The 19,686-nt window shown below is 45.0% G+C and overlaps 1 protein-coding gene across 6 annotated transcripts in view; it reads left to right on the forward strand.

Moving 5' to 3' along the window:
- The window catches only part of LOC110528494 (tensin-2), a 60,480-nt gene that overhangs the window by 36,472 nt on the left and 4,322 nt on the right, over positions 1-19,686 (forward strand). For all 6 annotated transcript variants that reach the window (XM_090241855.1, XM_090241856.1, XM_036984077.2 and 3 more), the window contains 14 exons: positions 1,422-1,544; positions 1,650-1,714; positions 1,804-1,887; positions 2,022-2,137; positions 2,531-2,591; positions 2,868-2,943; positions 3,675-3,804; positions 5,348-5,413; positions 5,537-5,653; positions 6,651-8,054; positions 11,021-11,090; positions 13,824-14,938; positions 15,294-15,422; positions 19,488-19,580. In XM_090241855.1, coding sequence (XP_090097981.1) covers positions 1,422-1,544; positions 1,650-1,714; positions 1,804-1,887; positions 2,022-2,137; positions 2,531-2,591; positions 2,868-2,943; positions 3,675-3,804; positions 5,348-5,413; positions 5,537-5,653; positions 6,651-8,054; positions 11,021-11,090; positions 13,824-14,938; positions 15,294-15,422; positions 19,488-19,580 — 3,649 coding nt within the window. The remainder of the gene's footprint in view (positions 1-1,421; positions 1,545-1,649; positions 1,715-1,803; positions 1,888-2,021; positions 2,138-2,530; positions 2,592-2,867; positions 2,944-3,674; positions 3,805-5,347; positions 5,414-5,536; positions 5,654-6,650; positions 8,055-11,020; positions 11,091-13,823; positions 14,939-15,293; positions 15,423-19,487; positions 19,581-19,686) is intronic.

Genomic DNA, 19,686 nt, shown 5'->3' on the forward strand with positions numbered 1-19,686 from the left:
ATGTGTGCCGTTGCTCCATCACCTCCACCTCTCCATTGGTATGCAACACATCTCGGAATGTCCGCCGTTGCTCCATCAGTAGTAGTCGGGGAAGATTAAAATCTTTGTAGAATGAGCTCCTTTTCCTTAAAGTGATGTACCCTTGCAATTATGGTGTGCAGTCTCACCTGGTGAGGGCTTTATCTGTAGAGAGTGGTGTGCACGGTCAATGATGAGGAGCTTTGGGAAGTTGTCATCGCCCAGCAGCTTGCTAATGAGCTTGGACACAAACTATGTGGGTTTACCATGTTCTTCGTCCTCCAAAATCCCCACAAGTTTGATGTTCAGCCTGCGACTTCGGCCTTCTAAGTCAAGAACCTTGGCTTGGAGCGCCTTGTTCTTTTTAAAAAGTTGCGCGCAGGTCGTTTCCAGGCCTCCGATCCGGTTGTCATGGTCAGACAGGGCCTCATCAGCTGTGTCCATGCAGCTCTTCAGTTCGGCCTGTGCTATCTTTAGAGACTCAAAATTTGTTTCGAACCTGTCAAAGCGATTGTTGCTAGTTTTTATTACAGCCTCTTTCATTTGTTGACACATTGCCGTGGCATAATCTTGTTGCTGGGTGTCTGAAGAGTCATCTTCAGTACTCAATGGCGCTAGCTGCAGCTTGTTGGGCCTTTGTAGGTTTTGCATCAGCTGTTCTGTTGGTTGGTGCCTGGGTTATGTACTAAAAAATGTGTAGATATTTTTGGAACTAAAACGGTAACAATTAAAGATTTCAAAATAAGCAGAGAGGAGATCTGAAGGAACGCTTGTACTCCATATGCATGCACACTAGCGCCCCGATCTGATAGTATTTCTGATTGTCTTATTAACGCACCACCACTGTGGAGCATCTTAAATATGTTTTTCTTCACCTCAAATGCAAGTAAACAAAGTCTGTTTTTACATCCATTGAGAATGACAATAGTTCCTCAATGTAGCCTATTTGAGAAATCTTTCCAGCTCTCTTTCACTTGAATAAAAGGGGAAAAAAATGTTGTGCTCTGTCATAAAATAGCTTGAAGCATCAGACAAGCTCAGTAGCCTAGATATAGTTGGTTTTATTAAAACACATAGGGTTGTGTCTATATATAGGGAAAAATACACATTTAAACATTTAGACCAATCAATTTGTCGGAAGAACAGACCACTCCAGGTCGACCAAGATTTTTTTAGGGGGACAGACCTAATAAACACACACTTCAGAGTGCTACTAGTCCAGTATTCATGTGTGAATAAGTCGATAAATAATAGCCTGGTCCACATCTGTTTGTGTTGTCTTGCCAACTACTATGGTCATATTGTCATTCCAAACATGACAATATACTGGCAAGAAAGTACAAACAAGTCTGGGAGCAGGCTAACTAAATAGCCCTCAGAACCTAACATGTTCTCATCTTCAGGTTGAAGACTTTGGCTGGCCCGACCTGCACGCCCCTCCGCTGGACAAGATCTGTGCCATGTGTAAGGTCATGGAGACCTGGCTGACCTCTGACCCCAGCAACGTGATCGTCCTTCACTGCAAGGTCAGGGAGGGTTTAGTGATGTATTGTGTTGTGTTTTCTGTTCAAACATGTCCAGTTATCTTACATCTCTATTGTATTTATTTTCTCTCTCTCTCTCTCTTTCAGGGAAACACAGGGAAGATGGGGGTCATTGTGGGTGCCTACATGCACTACAGCAAGATCTCTGCAGGGTATGTGATGAGTGTGGGGGCGGGAGGGGGGGGGGTAGCCTGTTTATTGATAGACTGTTTATTGATAGACTGTTTGTGTGTGTGTGTAGAGCGGACCAGGCCCTAACCACTCTGGCCATGAGGAAGTTCTGTGAGGATAAAGTCTCCTCCTCGCTACAACCCTCCCAGAACAGGTAAGAACATCTCCCCTCTCCCTCTTTCTCTTATGCCATGCAACTTTCCTGCATATTCCTCCCATTTCTCCTCCTTGTGTGTTTTACTCCTAATTTTATACCCCCGTCTCTCTCTTGCGCTCTCTCCTCCCCAGGTATATGTACTACTTTGGGGGTCTGCTGTCGGGGGCGATCAAGATGAACAGCAGTCCTCTGTACCTTCACCATGTTCTGATCCCCAGCCTGCCCAACTTCCAGGCAGCAAGGGGAGGTCAGTGTCCTACTGTACAATGTGATGTAGTACACTTCAATGTCAAATCTGTGTTGTTTCAACTTGAAAATATGAATTACCATGGTGCCTAATGGTTATAATTTCAGTCAACTCAGAAGATCAAGTTTAGTTGAAAATGAAAGGTCAAATGTGTGTAGGAACTCTTCTTTTCAAGTTGAAACAACAGAAAATGTTGAGATGGAAATGAGTTGGAACTTATTAGTCTAGTACTGTTAGGAGTATCAACATTAGTATTTTTAGAATGAACTAGTATTTTTATTTAACTTCAAAACTTTGGGGGGATAGATTTCAACTCCTTTAATGACATCACATCAACACCCTCTTTCTCCCCCTGCTGTCTCCTTCTTTCTCACACTCCTCCTCTCTGCGCAGGTTACTATCCTTTCCTGAAGATCTACCAGTCTCTACAGCTGGTCTACACCTCGGGCATCTAGTGAGCTAATTCATGTGGTTAACGGTGATTGTGGTGAATAATAGCATATGATCTCTACTGTGTTTTTCACTGTGTTCCCTTTCCACCGTCACACACAGTTGGTACTTGTGTACCTTTGTTGGGACTTGTTTATACGTGCTACTGTCTGTGTTTACATGTGTGCTGGTTTGAGTTTACTCCAACTGAACATGGTTTACCTGTGTGTTACTATGTTGAGGTGTGTTTTACTATGTTAGCATGTGTTTTGACTATGTTTATGTCTGTCTGTATGCATAGCGACCCCCAGGGCTCCAGGGCGAGGAAGCTGTGTGTGACGCTCGAGCCAGCGCTACTGTTGAAGGGGGACATCATGGTGAGAGAGCACTGTTAGACACAAAATTGATGCCCAGTTGCGAGCTTTCACTCCTGTCAATCATACTCTACTATCTCCTATTGGATTATAGCTACAGAAGTAAACAAACTATCCTCCATATTGCATTTGAATAAGAATGCAATTGATTAGCTTTCGTTGCCAATGTGGCGCAAAAATAAGCATTTACACTCCAAATTGTATTCTCTCCCTCTATCCCAACCTTCTCGGCCTCCCCCTCTCTCTATCCCAACCTTCTCGGTCTCTCCCCCTCTCTCTATCCCAACCTTCTCGGTCTCTCCCCCTCTCTCTATCCCAACCTTCTCGGTCTCTCCCCCTCTCTCTATCCCAACCTTCTCGGTCTCTCCCCCTCTCTCTATCCCAACCTTCTCGGTCTCTCCCCCTCTCTCTATCCCAACCTTCTCGGTCTCTCCCCCTCTCTCTATCCCAACCTTCTCGGTCTCTCCCCCTCTCTCTATCCCAACCTTCTCGGTCTCTCCCCCTCTCTCTATCCCAACCTTCTCGGTCTCTTCCTCTCTCCCCCTCTCTCTATCCCAACCTTCTCGGTCTCTTCCTCTCTCCCCCTCTCTCTATCCCAACCTTCTCGGTCTCTCCCTATCTCTCTATCCCAACCTTCTCGGTCTCTCCCCCTCTCTCTATCCCAACCTTCTCGGTCTCTTCCTCTCTCCCCCTCTCTCTATCCCAACGTTCTCGGTCTCTCCCCCTCTATCCAGGTGAAGTGCTACCACCGGCGACCGCGTGGCTCAGAGAGGGAGGTGGTGTTCAGGCTGCAGTTCCACACCTGTACAGTCCACGGAGCTCAGCTGTGGTTCGGCAAGGGAGAGCTAGACCTGGCCTGTGCAGGTACCTTTATCAGGGGTGGGATAGAGGGGATGTCAGGGAGTTCAGGAAGGTGGGGGAGGGAGGGGAGCAGGGAATGGTTGTGTTTCAGGATGATATGCAGTTGCTTATTATTGGAGGCAGTCAGACACGCAAGCACGCAGTCTAACTCCTTTGCACACGCACACTTGCTTGCTCACCAACACACACACACATACAGAAATCTGACTTGTAGGCAAGACGCAACACAATCTGACAAGAAGCAACAATTTTTGATAAAACATTTTATTTTTTATTTTAAATAGAATATTGATATAGAAATAAACAATTTATTAGCAAACCTATACCTACCAATATCCTAACTGATAGCTCAGAGGCAGAGAGTAAGCACATCTCCACTGCCAACTCCAACATCCCCAGAATGGTCTCCAGGTTCTCCATCTCCTCTTCAGAAAAGAGCCACTGGGCCTTCCAAGTGTCGCAGCGGTCTAAGGCACTGCATCACAGTGCTTGAGGCGTGACTACAGACCCGGGTTCTATCCCAGGCGCACATTTGGCCCAGCGTCGTCCGGGTTAGGGGAGGGTTTGGCCCAGCGTCGTCCGGGTTAGGGGAGGGTTTGGCCCAGCGTCGTCCGGGTTAGGGGAGGGTTTGGCCCAGCGTCGTCCGGGTTAGGGGAGGGTTTGGTAGGCTGGGATTATCTTGTCCCATTGCGCTCTAGCAACTCCTTGTGGTGGGCCAGTACAACACTTGGAGACTGGGGATGGCCTCCTGCACATGTAGCGGAATAGAGCAAGGGAGAAGTAGATAGAGGGGTATTTACTGAGCTGGTGAATTCAGGCTGAGCTGGTGAAGTCACTTACTGAGCTGGTGAAGTCACTTAATGAGCTGGTGAAGTCTCAGGCTGAGGTAGTGAAGTCACTTACTGAGCTGGTGAAGTCAGCCTGAGGTAGTGAAGTCACTTACTGAGCTGGTGAAGTCTCAGGCTGGGGTAGTGAAGTCACTTATTGAGCTGGTGAAGTCTCTACAAGGCCCATTAAAAATCCTTCTTTGACCTGTCTCCTCCCCTTCATTTACACTGATTTGAAGTGGATTTAACAAGTGACATCAATAAGGGACCATAGCTTTCACCTGGTCAGTCATATCATGGATAGACCTGTTCATAATGTTTTGTCCTGTGTGTATCTTATACAGCATATGTTATATATATATATATGAGAGAGAGAGAGAGAGAGAGAGAGAGAGAGAGAGAGAGAGAGAGAGAGAGAGAGAGAGAGAGAGAGAGAGAGAGAGAGAGAGAGAGAGAGAGAGAGAGAGAGAGAGAGAGAGAGAGAGAGAGAGAGAGAGAGAGAGAGAGAGAGAGAGAGAGAGAGAGAGAGAGAGAGAGAGAGAGAGAGAGAGAGAGAGAGAGAGAGAGAGAGAGAGAGAGAGAGAGAGAGAGAGAGAGAGAGAGAGGATTTTGCAGGTTTTCCTACTTACAAAAGGGAGAATTTGGTGGCTGACTAAATACTTTTTTGCCCCACTGTATATGTTTGGGTTGTTTAGTCTGGGCTGTTTGTCTCTCCGTAGATGACCGCTTCCCTCCAGATGCTATGGTGGAGTTTATCTTCTCCTACGGCCCAGAGAAAATGAAAGGTACTGAGAGAGAGAGAGCGTGTGTGTACAAAGCTGTGTGTGCACATCCTTGTTAGTGTATTGTGTGTGTGTCTGAATTCCAGGTGTGTGTGTGATATCTAGTATCAATCTCTTTCTTCACAGGGCGAGAGTACTGTAAGAATGACCCATCTGTTACAGTGGACTGCAACACCTCAGACCCAGTGATGCGCTGGGACTCCTATGAGAACTTCAATCTGCACCACCAGGATAGCACTGAGGGTAAGGGTGAAACACACACTCATACACATAGGAAGAGTGGGGTAAGTTGAGCCATACACAGTTGAGTCACCCTTGTTTCTAGGAAACCATACTCAAAATGAATCACGGCGTCTGTGAAGGAAGAAACCACATGGGAAAAGTGGTAAGCAAGTTATGTCCAAAAAACAGATTTTCAAATGTATTTATTGCGTTAAAGGTTTTATGATGCTTGTATCTAAACCTAAGTAGATCATTTTAAGATTGTTCTATACATAAGTTGGGGTCTCTATAAGCTTCAATATAAGGCCATAAACCTAGTATGAAAGTGCATCCTTGTAACTGTGTGGTCTTATATTGTTAAAATGTTTGCCTTGGGGTAAGTTGAGCCAATTGAAACGTTTTCTTCACTGGCATAATGCAAGGCGTTATCACTGGGTTATGAGGTTAAAATGGCCTATGTTATGAGTGTTTAAAAAAAGTACACATGTGTGTTCTGTTAAGCCCGTGTTAAAATATGTGTTCTGTTAAGCCCGTGTTAAAATATGCTTAAAATGATTCAAAGACAACGAAGCGATTGTGATGAATTGTGTTTGTGAAATAAAGATAGACATGGTTTTTAAAGGTAGTGGTAATATTTCATTCAGTACAGAAATTTGCAGGTGGCAATTTATCCCATACCCGGGATAAGTTGTGCCAAGAGATCCCTTTCTTTTGGATAAGCTATGTTTTTTTTAATTGTAATGTTTACATGAATTCTGATTATTTCTAGAGTTACATTACTTAACATCCTGAAATATATGTAGATATATTTGTTAGAAAGAATAATAGATTTCCCTTGAAGGAGTGATACTGAATGTAAAAAATGGCTCAACTTACCCCACTCTGCCCTACAGACATACATAGTTTATCATGCACGCAACTATACCCACACATCTCTGGTGTACATACTCACGCCACCAAGACAACATTCCTGGACTCATACACACAAGGTAACCCTGAATCCCTCTCTGGTTGTCAGACATCTCCCACACGCGTGGTCCTCTGGATGGCAGCCTGTACGCCCAGGTGAAGAAGCATCGAGGCCGGGGTTCTCCCAATGCATGCTCCACAGGCAACCCCACAGCCAAGCCCCCTCCACCGGCCCAGCCTCAATCTCAACCTCAGCCCCTGTCGCTCAGCTCCGACTCGGGACGCTCCTCCACCCCCTCCGAACACATGGAGGACCCCCCTCCTTGCCCCCTATCCCGCCTGGAGAATGAGAAGGAGGTGGTGGACTGTCTACTGCGGAGGGGGGAGGGTGGAGAGAGAGACAGGGCAATGCAGAGGGAGAGGGACCGAGAAACTGCAATTTTGGATGATGGAGACTCTGTTCCAGAAGGAGGGCTGAGGCGGGAGCAGTGGTCATGCCACGGTCGAAGATGTCAGAAGTGTGGGGAGGCATCGGGTTGGGAGAGGGAGCCGTGCTTTGCTAACGGACATTGTATGACCCGCTATAACAGCAGCACCAAGGGGAACCTAAAGAGCCAAGCATTATCCGCCTTACCCTCCCAGCAGCCGGTGTCTCCTTGCCCCCTGGAGCCCCATCTGGACATGTGCCATCGCCATAGTGCCCATCCCCTGCCCAATTTGCCATGGGAATGTCCCCCGCCCCCTTTACCCTGTCTCCATCGGCCATGCTACCCCTACCCCGCCCCTGAACACGCCCCCCCAAATTCCCACACCATCCCGGTCTCCAATAGGCTCTTCTGCGGTGGAGAGGAGTGTCGGGTCTTTCATTACCCCGCCACCCGCCCTGCCCCACCTCGCGTCTTCCACCAATCCCTGCCCTCCAGCCCACATAGGGAGATGTTTTTCAGCCCAGCGGCTCCTCCTCGCTCTGATGGCTGCCCATGCCGAGACTGCACCTGCAGGCAAGAGCACCAATCGGCTTCAGCCAGAGCCTTCCACCCGCTGTGCCCGGACCAACCAGAGAGCCTGCACTGGCCCCGAGGGCAGGACTCTGAGCTGTGGGACAGGGATGCGGGGCTGAGGCGGGGGAGGGAGGGGCCTTCTCAGCTATGGGAGCCAGATAATTTGTGGGAGGCGGAGAGAGAGGCCGAGTTTTGGCAACGGAGGTCAGTGAGAGGGATGTCACCCTATATAGGCTGTCACTCCCCCCTGGGTCAGGGTCCCGGGTACCCCAGCCCCCAACCCCTCCTGGACAACCCTGGTGGCAGCAGTGGGTACAACACACCCCTACCCCCCTGCCACTCCTGCCCTTGCTCTCCCTACCAGCAGGACTCCCCCTCGGGGAGACACGGGAGCCCGAGGTATGCCTCGGGGTACCAGTCTGGGTCCACCTTACCCCTGCCCCCTGGTAGCCCAAACCCTGGTGACTCCCAATTGGAACCACCCACCGACCTGCAGCAAAAGACTGACACTTGTAAGTGATGCAACCTCACACAGTGGTGAACCGTGACTATAGGACCTAGGCCTTCAGAGGGACCAAAAGTCTTCCAATATGTTGTATCAAACAAAAAAATCCAGAAAATAACAGAAAACATAGCATCACTTAATGCGCCTGACATTACATCTAGTTGTAGTGAAGGAGGAGCAATACTTTTTGATGACATTAGGAATTAATTAAACATGTCTGGCTGCGCTTCGGGCTGCCACACACACAGAGAAAGAACCGGCATGGACACAACATGACACACAGCATAAAATAATGCATTGTTTACACCATTTTTGGTAGTCGACACCAGAGTTGGGACCAAGTCATAAGTAAGTCTCAAGTCTTAGCACTCAAGTCCCAAGTCAAGACCATCAACTTAAGTCTCAAGACAGGCAAGTCCGAGGCAAGTCTCAAGTCAAGACCATCAAGTATCAAGTCATGTCTCAAGTCCTTAACTTTGAGTTGAGTCCTAAACAAGTCATAATGTGCTCTTCACCAAATGTAATACCATTTCATATTTTTAACAAGAGTAATAGTATATTACATTTACGCAAATCACGAATGCTTTTCAAAATATCTATATATTTATTACTTTCCAAATAAACGTCATATTTCCATGGAAATACATGGGTAGCCATGAGAAAGACACCCCCCCCCCAATAGTGATCGACTATCGAGGATCGCAATTCGGCGATGTAGTCTTGAACAAGTCGCCCAGACTTAACACACACACACACTCTGTGTGGTTACAGTAGGCTAACGTATGTTAATGGTTTTAGGAACAGCAGAAACATCAGGCAGGATTTAGGCTACCAACTGTCTAGCCAGTTGTAGCTCAATCTTGGTGCAATGAGCACGTTCCCGCACTGACTGACTGTGTAAAGGCTCATTGATTTAACGTTACGTTAGCCTACATGATAGTAGTAAAGTAATAAAATATATAGCTGTCGGCTATATTAGCCTACATGATACACCAGTAAAGTAATAAAATAAATAGCTGTCGGCTATATTAGCCTACATGATACACCAGTAAAGTAATAAAATAAATAGCTGTCGGCTATATTAGCCTACATGATACACCAGTAAAGTAATAAAATAAATAGCTGTCGGCTATATTAGCCTACATGATACACCAGTAAAGTAATAAAATAAATAGCTGTCGGCTATATTAGCCTACATGATACACCAGTAAAGTAATAAAATAAATAGCTGTCGGCCATATTATCCACGACTTACTGTTCTTTGTGCAGCTTCAAATGTCGAACAAAGTTGGAAATTGTTGCGCCTCCGTCTGTCATTTTCTTCCCGCATGTTTTGCAAGTTGCAATCCGTTTTTTGTTGATACAGCGTAGTCTTTATATCCAAAAATAATACTTTCGGGTACCATCTTTTCAAAGCCTCCATCTGAATTCACCTGCCGACGTTCCTCTGCACTGCCACACACAACTTTTTCTCAGTTGGCACAATTTGATTGGCTGCTGTCCGATTCAAACTGTAATCCGCTAAATGAAGAGTTGATGCGCTGCACACTTTTTTAATAGCATCATTTTTAAAAGGCTCAAGTCCACGTCAAGTCACGAGTCATTGGTGTTGAAGTCAAATTTGAGTTGCAAGCCATCAGCCGTATTTCTGACTTGAGTCTGACTTGAGTCCAAGTCATGTGACTCGAGTCCCCACCTCTGGCCAACACCACAATCACCAACAGCGACAAGAACAGTGTCACATCAAAGGTGACAGACTCATGGTGCTAAAAGTACAGCGACTGTAATACGTATCCACTCCATGGTGCTGAAGGAGAGACAGTTTTGGTCTAACACATAGACAGGGCTGATAGACAGGCGACAGTAGTCACACACAGCATCAAATAATGTTAAAGGATAAGCAGCCCATTCACTCCAGTAGGCCCCATGAAATCATACCACTACAAAATCGCAAGCAGTTCACGCCAACATTTTTATTAACAAACCAGCTATTTCTTCCCATTTCAAATATATTTTATCACGTTCATCACACTAACCAGTGGTCTAAAGTTTAAATGCAACAATGTTTCACGGTCATGATTTTCAAAGAGATAGCTAACAGCAAGCGAGCTGCAACAACAAACAGTTTCACTCACCAGATAAGGATAAATTGTAAATGAAGTTTGAAAGTTAATCTTGAAAAGGGTTACGCTAACAAACTAACAACCGCTGCTGCAGCCGCCGTCACCATTGTCACACTACTACAACGGAAGCTAGCTAACATAACTAGCATTAGCGTGTGAACTAGTGCTTGCGACAGATTTTTTTTGTCTTGCGCTCTCTTCTTCTGCTTTAAGGTTTTATGGCAGACTACAACCTATTAGTGTATTGCCACCACCTACTGTATTAGCTACTATCAGCCTACTATTCTGTATATTGATTCATTACCTCTTATGCTCTCAGTAGTGTCCTGTCGAGGCCTTGTCCCACCCATTGCAAGTCAAAATATGATTGGTTAATTCCACTGTCACTCCAAAATTCTGCACTAATACAGTTGAATGGCAGAGGCCTTCAGTCCAGTTCCTGAAGGTCAGCCAATTGTTGGCTGAGCTAGCTAGTTTTATCTACCCAGAGACCACCAAAGAAAATCCTGATTGGATGATTTGTTCTATTCAGTATTAACCCTTCTCTTTCCAACACAAACTGAAGAGATGAAATCAGGAAATTATTACAATTATTGTAAAGATGAAAAATAAATTAAAACAACATTTCATTTTTTTAAATTATACATTTTTATAAATCCTTAGAGCTTCTCTGAAGGCCTAGAAGGCCCTGACGGTTCCACACTGATCTCACAGGTACTGTATTATGCACATGTTTACACTAGACGGATAAAATGCAACTGGACTTTCTTTCTTGAACTCTCCTCTCTCATTTTACTCCCCCCTCTCTCCTTCTGTCGCTCTGTCTCTCGCTCTCTTTATTTCTCTCTAGGTGCATCATATGTGGTGCAAAACAGTGTGAGTATGGAGGACTCTTCTTCCCAGGGGTCGCTGGGGCAAAGGTTAGTATTGGGAGAGTGGGAGCGGTGTTTGCTTTAGGTTTGTGTTTTCAGTGTGAATTGTGTGACACATAGTGGTGAAGAGAACTCTGGAAAAGGATATGTAATCTTTTTCAGCATCAGACCTGCCTAATTCTCACTTTAAACATTGTTTTTGTGTTTAATAAGCTAAATTACACATTCTGTTAACATATGACTCCAAAGTGAACTGTTCTTGCAATTTGTAGTCTATGACATTTCAGATTTACATATATTCTTTTTACAAAGTAGTTTGGATGTAGTGAACTACTTTTTCAAACTTTAGTTATGTAAACTTCTTCCAGTGTGAAGTAATTGGTAGCTTGGTAAACTACACTGCTCAAAAAAATAAAGGGAACACAAAAATAACACATCCTAGATCTGAATGAATGAAATATTCTTATTAAATACTTTTTTCTTTACATAGTTGAATGTGCTGACAACAAAATCACACAAAAATTATCAATGGAAATCAAATTGATTGGATTTGGAGTCACACTCAAAATTAAAGTGGAAAACCACACTACAGGCTGATCCAACTTTGATGTAATGTCCTTAAAACAAGTCAAAATGAGGCTCAGTAGTGTGTGTGGCCTCCACGTGCCTGTATGACCTCCCTACAACGCCTGGGCATGCTCTTGATGAGGTGGCGGATGGTCTCCTGAGGGATCTCCTCCCAGACCTGGACTAAAGCATCCGCCAACTCCTGGACAGTCTGTGGTGCAACGTGGCGCTGGTGGATGTTGCGAGACATGATGTCCCAGATGTGCTCAATTGGATTCAGGTCTGGGGAACGGGCGGGCCAGTCCATAGAATCAATGCCTTCCTCTTGCAGGAACTGCTGACACACTCCAGCCACATGAGGTCTAGCATTGTCTTGCATTAGGAGGAACCCAGGGCCAACCGCACCAGCATATGGTCAAGGGGTCTGAGGATCTCATCTCGGTACCTAATGGCAGTCAGGCTACCTCTGGCGAGCACATGGAGGGCTGTGTGGCCCCCCAAAGAAATGCCACCCCACACCATGACTGACCCACCGCCAAACCGGTCATGCTGGAGGATGTTGCAGGCAGTAGAACGTTCTCCACGGAGTCTCCAGACTCTGTCACGTCTGTCACGTGCTCAGTGTGAACCTGCTTTCATCTGTGAAGAGCACAGGGCGCCAGTGGCGAATTTTCCAATCTTGGTGTTCTCTGGCAAATGCCAAACGTCCTGCACAGTGTTGGGCTGTAAGCACAACCCCCACCTGTGGACGTCGGGCCCTCATACCACTTTCATGGAGTCTGTTTCTGACCGTTTGAGCAGACACATGCACATTTGTGGCCTGCTGGAGGTCATTTTGCAGGGCTCTGGCAGTGCTCCTCCTGCTCCTCCTTGCACAAAGGCGGAGGTAGCGGTCCTGCTGCTGGGTTGTTGCCCTCCTACGGCCTCCTCCACGTCTCCTGATGTACTGGCCTGTCTCCTGGTAGCGCCTCCATGCTCTGGACACTACGCTGACAGACACAGCAAACCTTCTTGCCACAGCTCGCATTGATGTGCCATCCTGGATGAGCTGCACTACCTGAGCCACTCCGCCACTCCGTCTCATGCTACCACTAGAGTGAAAGCACCGCCAGCATTCAAAAGTGACCAAAACATCAGCCAGGAAGCATAGGAACTGAGAAGTGGTCTGTGGTCACCACCTGCAGAACCACTCCTTTTATTGGGGGTGTCTTACTAATTGCCTATAATTTCCACCTGTTGTCTATTCCATTTTCACAACAGCATGTGAAATGTATTGTCAATCAGTGTTGCTTCCTAAGTGGACAGTTTGATTTCACAGAAGTGTGATTGACTTGGAGTTACATTGTGTTGTTTAAGTGTTCCCTTTATTTTTTTTGAGCAGTGTATATTTTTCTTACGGGTAGCTTAACTTCTTCCAGTGTGAAGTAATTGGTAGCTTGGTAAACTATATTTTCAGAGTAGCTTCCCCAACACTGTATACAGTTATATATTAAACCAGTAATAAACCAGTGATGTATTCTGCCAATGGAGCTCGCCAGCTTGTAGTCCTAAAAAACTTAAATGAATAACTTCTGGTTTGTTCAGCCATTCCCATGGGGAAAATGAATAACTTCTGGTTTGTTCAGCCATTCCCATGGGGAAAATGAATAACTTCTGGTTTGTTCAGCCATTCCCATGGGGAAAATGAATAACTTCTGGTTTGTTCAGCCATTCCCATGGGGAAAATGAATAACTTCTGGTTTGTTCAGCCATTCCCATGGGGAAAATGAATGTGGAAAGAATAGGGTTTTGGGATAAACGCCGAAAATAAGGTCTGAGGTGAACACAGGGTTAGGAGATCTTCTACGTGTTGTTCTAGAAGATAATATCAGTCAGTTAACATGACCTTTATGAATTAGGAAGCCTTCGTGTGTTTTTTTTTATTACATAAATCATTCAAAATTCACCAACAGTGACGTTAGCTGATGAAGATTATCTCATAGAACAAAAAGTATAAGATCTCGTAAGCCTGTGTTCACCTCAGACCTTATTTTCTGAGTTTATCTAAAAACCTGACAAATTCAGCTAGGTCCCTCCCCATTTTGGCCCGCTTGCCTCCGTTTGGTTCTTAGTGAATACTGGAAAATCATTATGTACCTTTTCTACTATGTTGTCTTCAGCACTTTTGAAATGTGTAAATGAGCAGAAACAAATCTCTCTCTCGCTCTCCTCCAGTGAGAGGAAGCCAGATGAACAGACATTTGACGACACTGTAGAAGGTTTCCCCCTGAGTCCTCCAGATGGTCGCCAGGAGCCAAGTCAAGAGCCCCAGCAGATAGAGCCCCTCAGTGGGACCCCCATTTCTGCAGAGCCAGCCTCCACCTCCACCATCCTGGAGCTTAACACCAATAGTAACAGTATCACGCCGGAGATCGAAAGGACACCGCACCAAGCTGTAAAATCCACAACAACACCATCGATAGTTTCACAAAAGCAAGGCAGTGACAGCTGTTCTAAAGAGTCCATACAGAAGCTGAGTGAATGTGTGAACCCTAGTGACTCACAACAAGTGCACATGGAGGTGCACACTATAAGTGCAAGTGTGCATCCACCTCCCACTACAGCTGAGGATGGGGAATTGAAGGTTGCGGAGAGAGTACTAGAGATGTCCACTCAGACCACTGCCGTCCCGAGCTCAAGGCATTCAATCGTCCCTGTCCAAGTGAAACTCAATGGCAGTGGCTCACCCCAATCAGGAAGAGGCTGCAGTGCATCACCGAGCCCTTGCTCTACCCTCAGCTCTGCCCCTCCCTCACCACACCTTTACATTGGCTCCCCAGAGCGACGTCCCTCCCCTCAGCCCTCTCCATTGGCCATGGACCCAGCTGGGCGAAGACTTACCCCTGTGAATGACAATGACCCCAAAACTCCATCCCCTGTCCCTGACGGGTACAACACCCCCACCTTCCCCCTGGCGTCCTACTACTATCCCCTTCTCAACATCCCCCACATCCCATACTCGGGGTACACCGCTGTCACTATCCCTGCCGCCCAGCCCCCACTCCCCGAAAAGAGGCGCCTGTCTTCCATGCCAGGGTACCGCAGCGGGCATGGCTCCCAGTCCATCCTTAGTTCCTCGCTGGGTGCCATAGGACCCATGGGTACCTCTCCCCAATCTAGCCCCCTCCACGTCACTGTCTCCCACTCGGTGGGGGTGGGGGGGCTCCCCCCACTGGTCAGACGAAGACTGACGCCCCCTATTGTCAGAGAGGAAAGCAGCAAAGTCAAATCCAAGTTTGTACAGGACAGCTCCAAGTTCTGGTACAAGCCTTGCATCTCCAGAGACCAAGGTAAGGGCACAGGCCTGGGTTAAAGTTTTGAAGGATTCCCCTTTATTTAGATCCCCCCCCCCCCCCCCCCAGGTGGCAGGTAGCCTAGTGGCTAGTAACCGAAAGGTTGCAAGTTCGAATCCCCGAGCTGACAAGGTACAAATCTGTCGTTCTGCCCCTGAACAAGGCATTTAACCCAATGTCCCTAGGCCATCATTGAAAATAAGAATTTGTTCTTAACTGACTTAGTTAAATAAAGGTAAAAATAAATGTACGATCATCTTGATTTGAGAAATACTGTTGTAGTGTATACTTGAATTAACTAAGGTAACTAATTTCTACCGTAGTAATACTTACTCTAGTGTCCCCCTTGTAGCCATCGCTGTATTGAAGGACAAAGAGCCCGGCTCCTTCCTGATCAGGAACAGTAACTCCTTTCAAGGGGCCTACGGTCTGGCCCTCAAGGTGGCCAGCCATCCTTCAAACAACATCAACAACAACATAGGTAATGGGGAATTAATTATTTATTTGACAAAGCATTGAAAAAAATACATTGCCTATTCTATTTTGTTAGAAGTAATATCATCTATATATTTTTTTAAAAACACACACAATTGAAGTCGGATGCTGACATTTAATCCTAGTAAAAACTCCCTGTCTTATGTTAGTTAGGATCACCACTTTATTTTAAGAATGTGAAATATCAGAATAGTAGAAGAGAAGTTTACATACTCTCAATTCGTTTTTGGTAGCATTGCCTTTAAATTGTTTAACTTGGGTCAAACGTTTCGGGTAGCCTTCCACAACCTTCCCACAATAAATTGGGTGAATTTTGGCCCATTCCACCTGACAGAGCTGGTGTTACTGAGTCAGGTTTGTGGGCCTCTTTGCTTGCACACGCTTTTTCAGTTCTGCCCACAAATGTTATTTTGGATTGAGATCAGGGCTTTGTGATGGCCACTCTAATACCTTGACTTTGTTGTCCTTAAGCCATTTTGCCACAACTTTGGAAGTATGCTTGGGGTCATTGTCCATTTGAAAGACCCATTTGCGACCAAGCTTTAACTTCTTGACTGATGTCTTGAGATGTTGCTTCAATATATCCACATCATTTTCCATCCTCATGATGCCATCTATTTTGTGAAGTGCACCAGTCCCTTCTGCAGCAAAGCACCCCTACAACATGATGCTGCCACTCCCGTGCTTCATGGTTGGGATGGTGTTCTTCGGCTTGCAAGCCTCGCCCTTTTTCCTCCAACCATAATGATGGTCATTATGGCCAAACAGTTTTATTTTTGTTTCAACAGACCAGAGGACATTTCTCCCAAAAGTACGATCTATGTCCCCATGTGCATTTGCCAACCGTAGTCTGGCTTTTTTTTATGGCAGTTTTGGAGCAGTGGCTTCTTCCTTGCTGGGCGGGCTTTCAGGTTATGTCGATATAGGACTCGTTTTTACTGTGGATATAGATTATTTCGTACCTCTTTCCTCCAGCATCTCCACAAGGTCCTTTGCTGTTGTTCTGCGATTGAGTTGCACTTTTCGCACCGAAGTATGTTCAACTCTAGGAGACAGAACGCGTCTCCTTCCTGTATGCAGCGGTATGACGGCTGCATGGTCCCATGGTATTTATACTTGCGTACTATTTTTTGTGCGGATGAACGTGGTACCTTCAGGCGTTTGGAAATTGCTCCCAAGGATGAATCAGACTTGTGGAGGTCTACAATCTTTTTTTCCTGAGGTCTTGGCTGATTTCTTTTGATTTTCCCATGATGTCAAGCAAAGAGGCACTGAGTTTGAAGGTAGGCCTTGAAATACATCCACAGGTATACCTCTAATTGACTCAATGATTTCAATTAGCCTATGAGAAGCTTCTAAAGCCATGACATAATTTTCTGGAATTTTCCAAGCTGTTTAAAGGCACAGGTAATATTCTAACCCAATGGAATTGTAATACAGTGAGTTATAAGTAAAATAATCTGTCTGTAAACAATAGTTGGAAAAATTGCTTGTTATGCGCTAAGTAGATGGTCTAACCGACTTGCCAAAACTAGAGTTTGTTAACAAGAAATCTGTGGAGTGGTTGAAAAACAAGTTTTAATGACTCCAACCTAAGTGTATGTAAACCTCTGACTTCAACTGTGTATGTATGTATATATATATATATATATATATATATATATATATATATATATATATATATATATATATATATATATATATATATATATATATATATATATACACACACACACACAGACTATTGGTGTTAGAATACCTACCCCTTCAAGGGTTTTTCTTTATTTTTACTATTTTCTACATTGTATAATAATAGTGAAGACATCAAAACTATCAAATAACACATATGGAATCATGTAGTAACCAAAAAAGTGTTAAACAAATCAAAATATATTTCATATTTGAGATTCTTCAAAATAGCCACCCTTTGCCTTGATGACAGCTTTGCACACTCTTGGCATTCTCTCAACCAGCTTCATCTGGAATGCTTTTCTAACAGTCTTGAAGGAGTTCCCACATATGCTGAGCACTTGTTTGCTGCTTTTCTTTCACTCTGCAGTCCGACTCATCCCAAACCTTCTCAATTTTGTTGAGGTCGGGGGATTGTGGAGGCCAGGTCATCTGATGCAGCACTCCATCACTCTCCTTGGTAAAATAGACCTTACACAGCCTGGAGGTGTGTTGGGTCATTGTTCTGTTGAAAAATAAATGATTGTCCCACTATACCCAAACCAGAAGGGATGTTGTTTCGCTGCAGAATGCTGTGGTAGACATGCTGGTTAAGTGTGCCTTGAATTCTAAATAAATCACAGACAGCGTCACCAGCAAAGCACCCCCACACCGTAACACCTCCTCCTCAATGCTTTACGGTGGGAAATATACATGCAGAGATCGTCCGTTCACCCACACCGCGTCTTTGAAAGACATGGCAGTTGTAACCAAAAATCTCACATTTGGACTCCAATGGCCACCGGTGTCCATTTCTCGTGTTTCTTGGCCCAAGCAAGTCTCTTCTTATTGGTGTCCTTTAGTAGTGGTTTTTTTTGCAGCATTTTGATTATTAAGGCCTGATTCACACAGTCTCCTCTGAACAGTTGATGTTGAGATGTGTCTGTTACTTGAGCTCTGTGAAGCATTCATTTGGGCTGCAATTTCTGAGGCTCGTAACGCTAATGAACTTATCCTCAGCAGCAGAGGTAACTATGGGGCTGCGGTCCAAACACTTAAAAGACATACCTTCGTCCACTTACCCTCACCTTATGCCCTTGGGGGAATCCCCGTCGCTTTCTTGGAGGGAAGTTTGCAACGTAAGCCCCTCAGCCCTCGTTTTAGTCGGCTTTACGAGTGTACTATTATGTTCACTCCGGGGCCTAAAACTACCCATAATTCAATTTGCGACGATTGTACATCAGCCATAAAACGTCAACGAAAACTTAAAAACAACATTAATGGAGAAGTCAACATGCAAGTGTAAGTTAAAACGAATGGTTATCTTTGGAAATTGTAGAAATAAAACATTTTCCTTCAGAAGTTCCAGCTAGGCAGCTTAACATTAGTTAGATAATACATGTTCTAGCTATCATACAGTATATTAATAATTATATATTTAATATAAGTAGACATGCACTCAAAATTGACTGTAACGCATATAAAGCTCCCACAATCTACTGGTGGCTGAAAACACAATCATGGCGGGATGAGCGAGTGACGAATTTCCGGCCAAGGGTGGTCCATTTAAAAATAAGTCCTTCCTCCCTCACCCCTTGAGGGGATAGGGTGTGTTTTTTTAAGTGTTTGGACCTCAGTCTGGGTCTTCCATTCCTGTGGCGGTCCTAATGAGAGCCAGTTTCATCATAGCGCTAGATGGTTTTTGCGACTGCACTTGAAGAAACTTTCAAAGTTCTTGAAATTTACGCAATGACTGACCTTCATGTCTTGAAGTAATGATGGATTGTCGTTTCTCTTTGCTTATTTGAGCTGCTCTTGCCATGATATGGTATTTTAGGGCTATCTTCTGTATACCCCCCTACCTTGTCACAACACAACTGATCGGCTCAAACGTATTAAGAAGGAAAGAAATTCCACAAATGACCTTTTAAGAAGGAACACCTGTTAATTGAAATGCATTCCAGCTGACTACCTCATGAAGCTGGTGGAGAGAATAGCAAGAGTGTTCAAAGCTGTCATCAAGGCAAAGGGTGGCTATTTGAAGAATCTCAAATATTAAATATATTTTGATTTGTTTAACACATTTTGGTTACAACATGATTCAACATGTGTTATTTCATAGTTTTGATGTCTTCACTATTATTCTGCAATGTAGAAAATAGTAAAAATGACTGAAAACCCTTGAATGAGTAGGTGTTCTAAAACTTTTGACTGGTAGTGTATGTATATATATCTTTCTCAGCCTCTATCTCTCTCTCTCCCTCCCTCACTATCCCTCCCCCTATCCCCCTGTGTCTCTTTCTCTGTGTCTCTCTCGCCCTGCCTCTCCCTATCCCTCGCTCCTCTCTCTCTTCCTCCCTCCTTTTCTCTCTCTCTGTCTCAGTGGTTGATCAGGAGCATCTGGTCAGACACTTCCTCATTGAGACAGGCTCTCGGGGGGTCAAGATAAAGGGGTGTCAGAATGAGTCTTATTTCGGTGAGTCCTATTTCTGTCCTGCAGATGTCACTGTAGGCCTCACAATTAAGTTTATCATTGCTTTAATACCCTTTTTACACTATCATGGAATTCAGTGCTGGCTCAG

The sequence above is a fragment of the Oncorhynchus mykiss genome, chromosome 7, assembly GCF_057628025.1.
Source record: "Oncorhynchus mykiss isolate SJ-2025 chromosome 7, ASM5762802v1, whole genome shotgun sequence".
In the NCBI taxonomy this organism is placed as follows: Eukaryota; Metazoa; Chordata; class Actinopteri; order Salmoniformes; family Salmonidae; genus Oncorhynchus; species Oncorhynchus mykiss.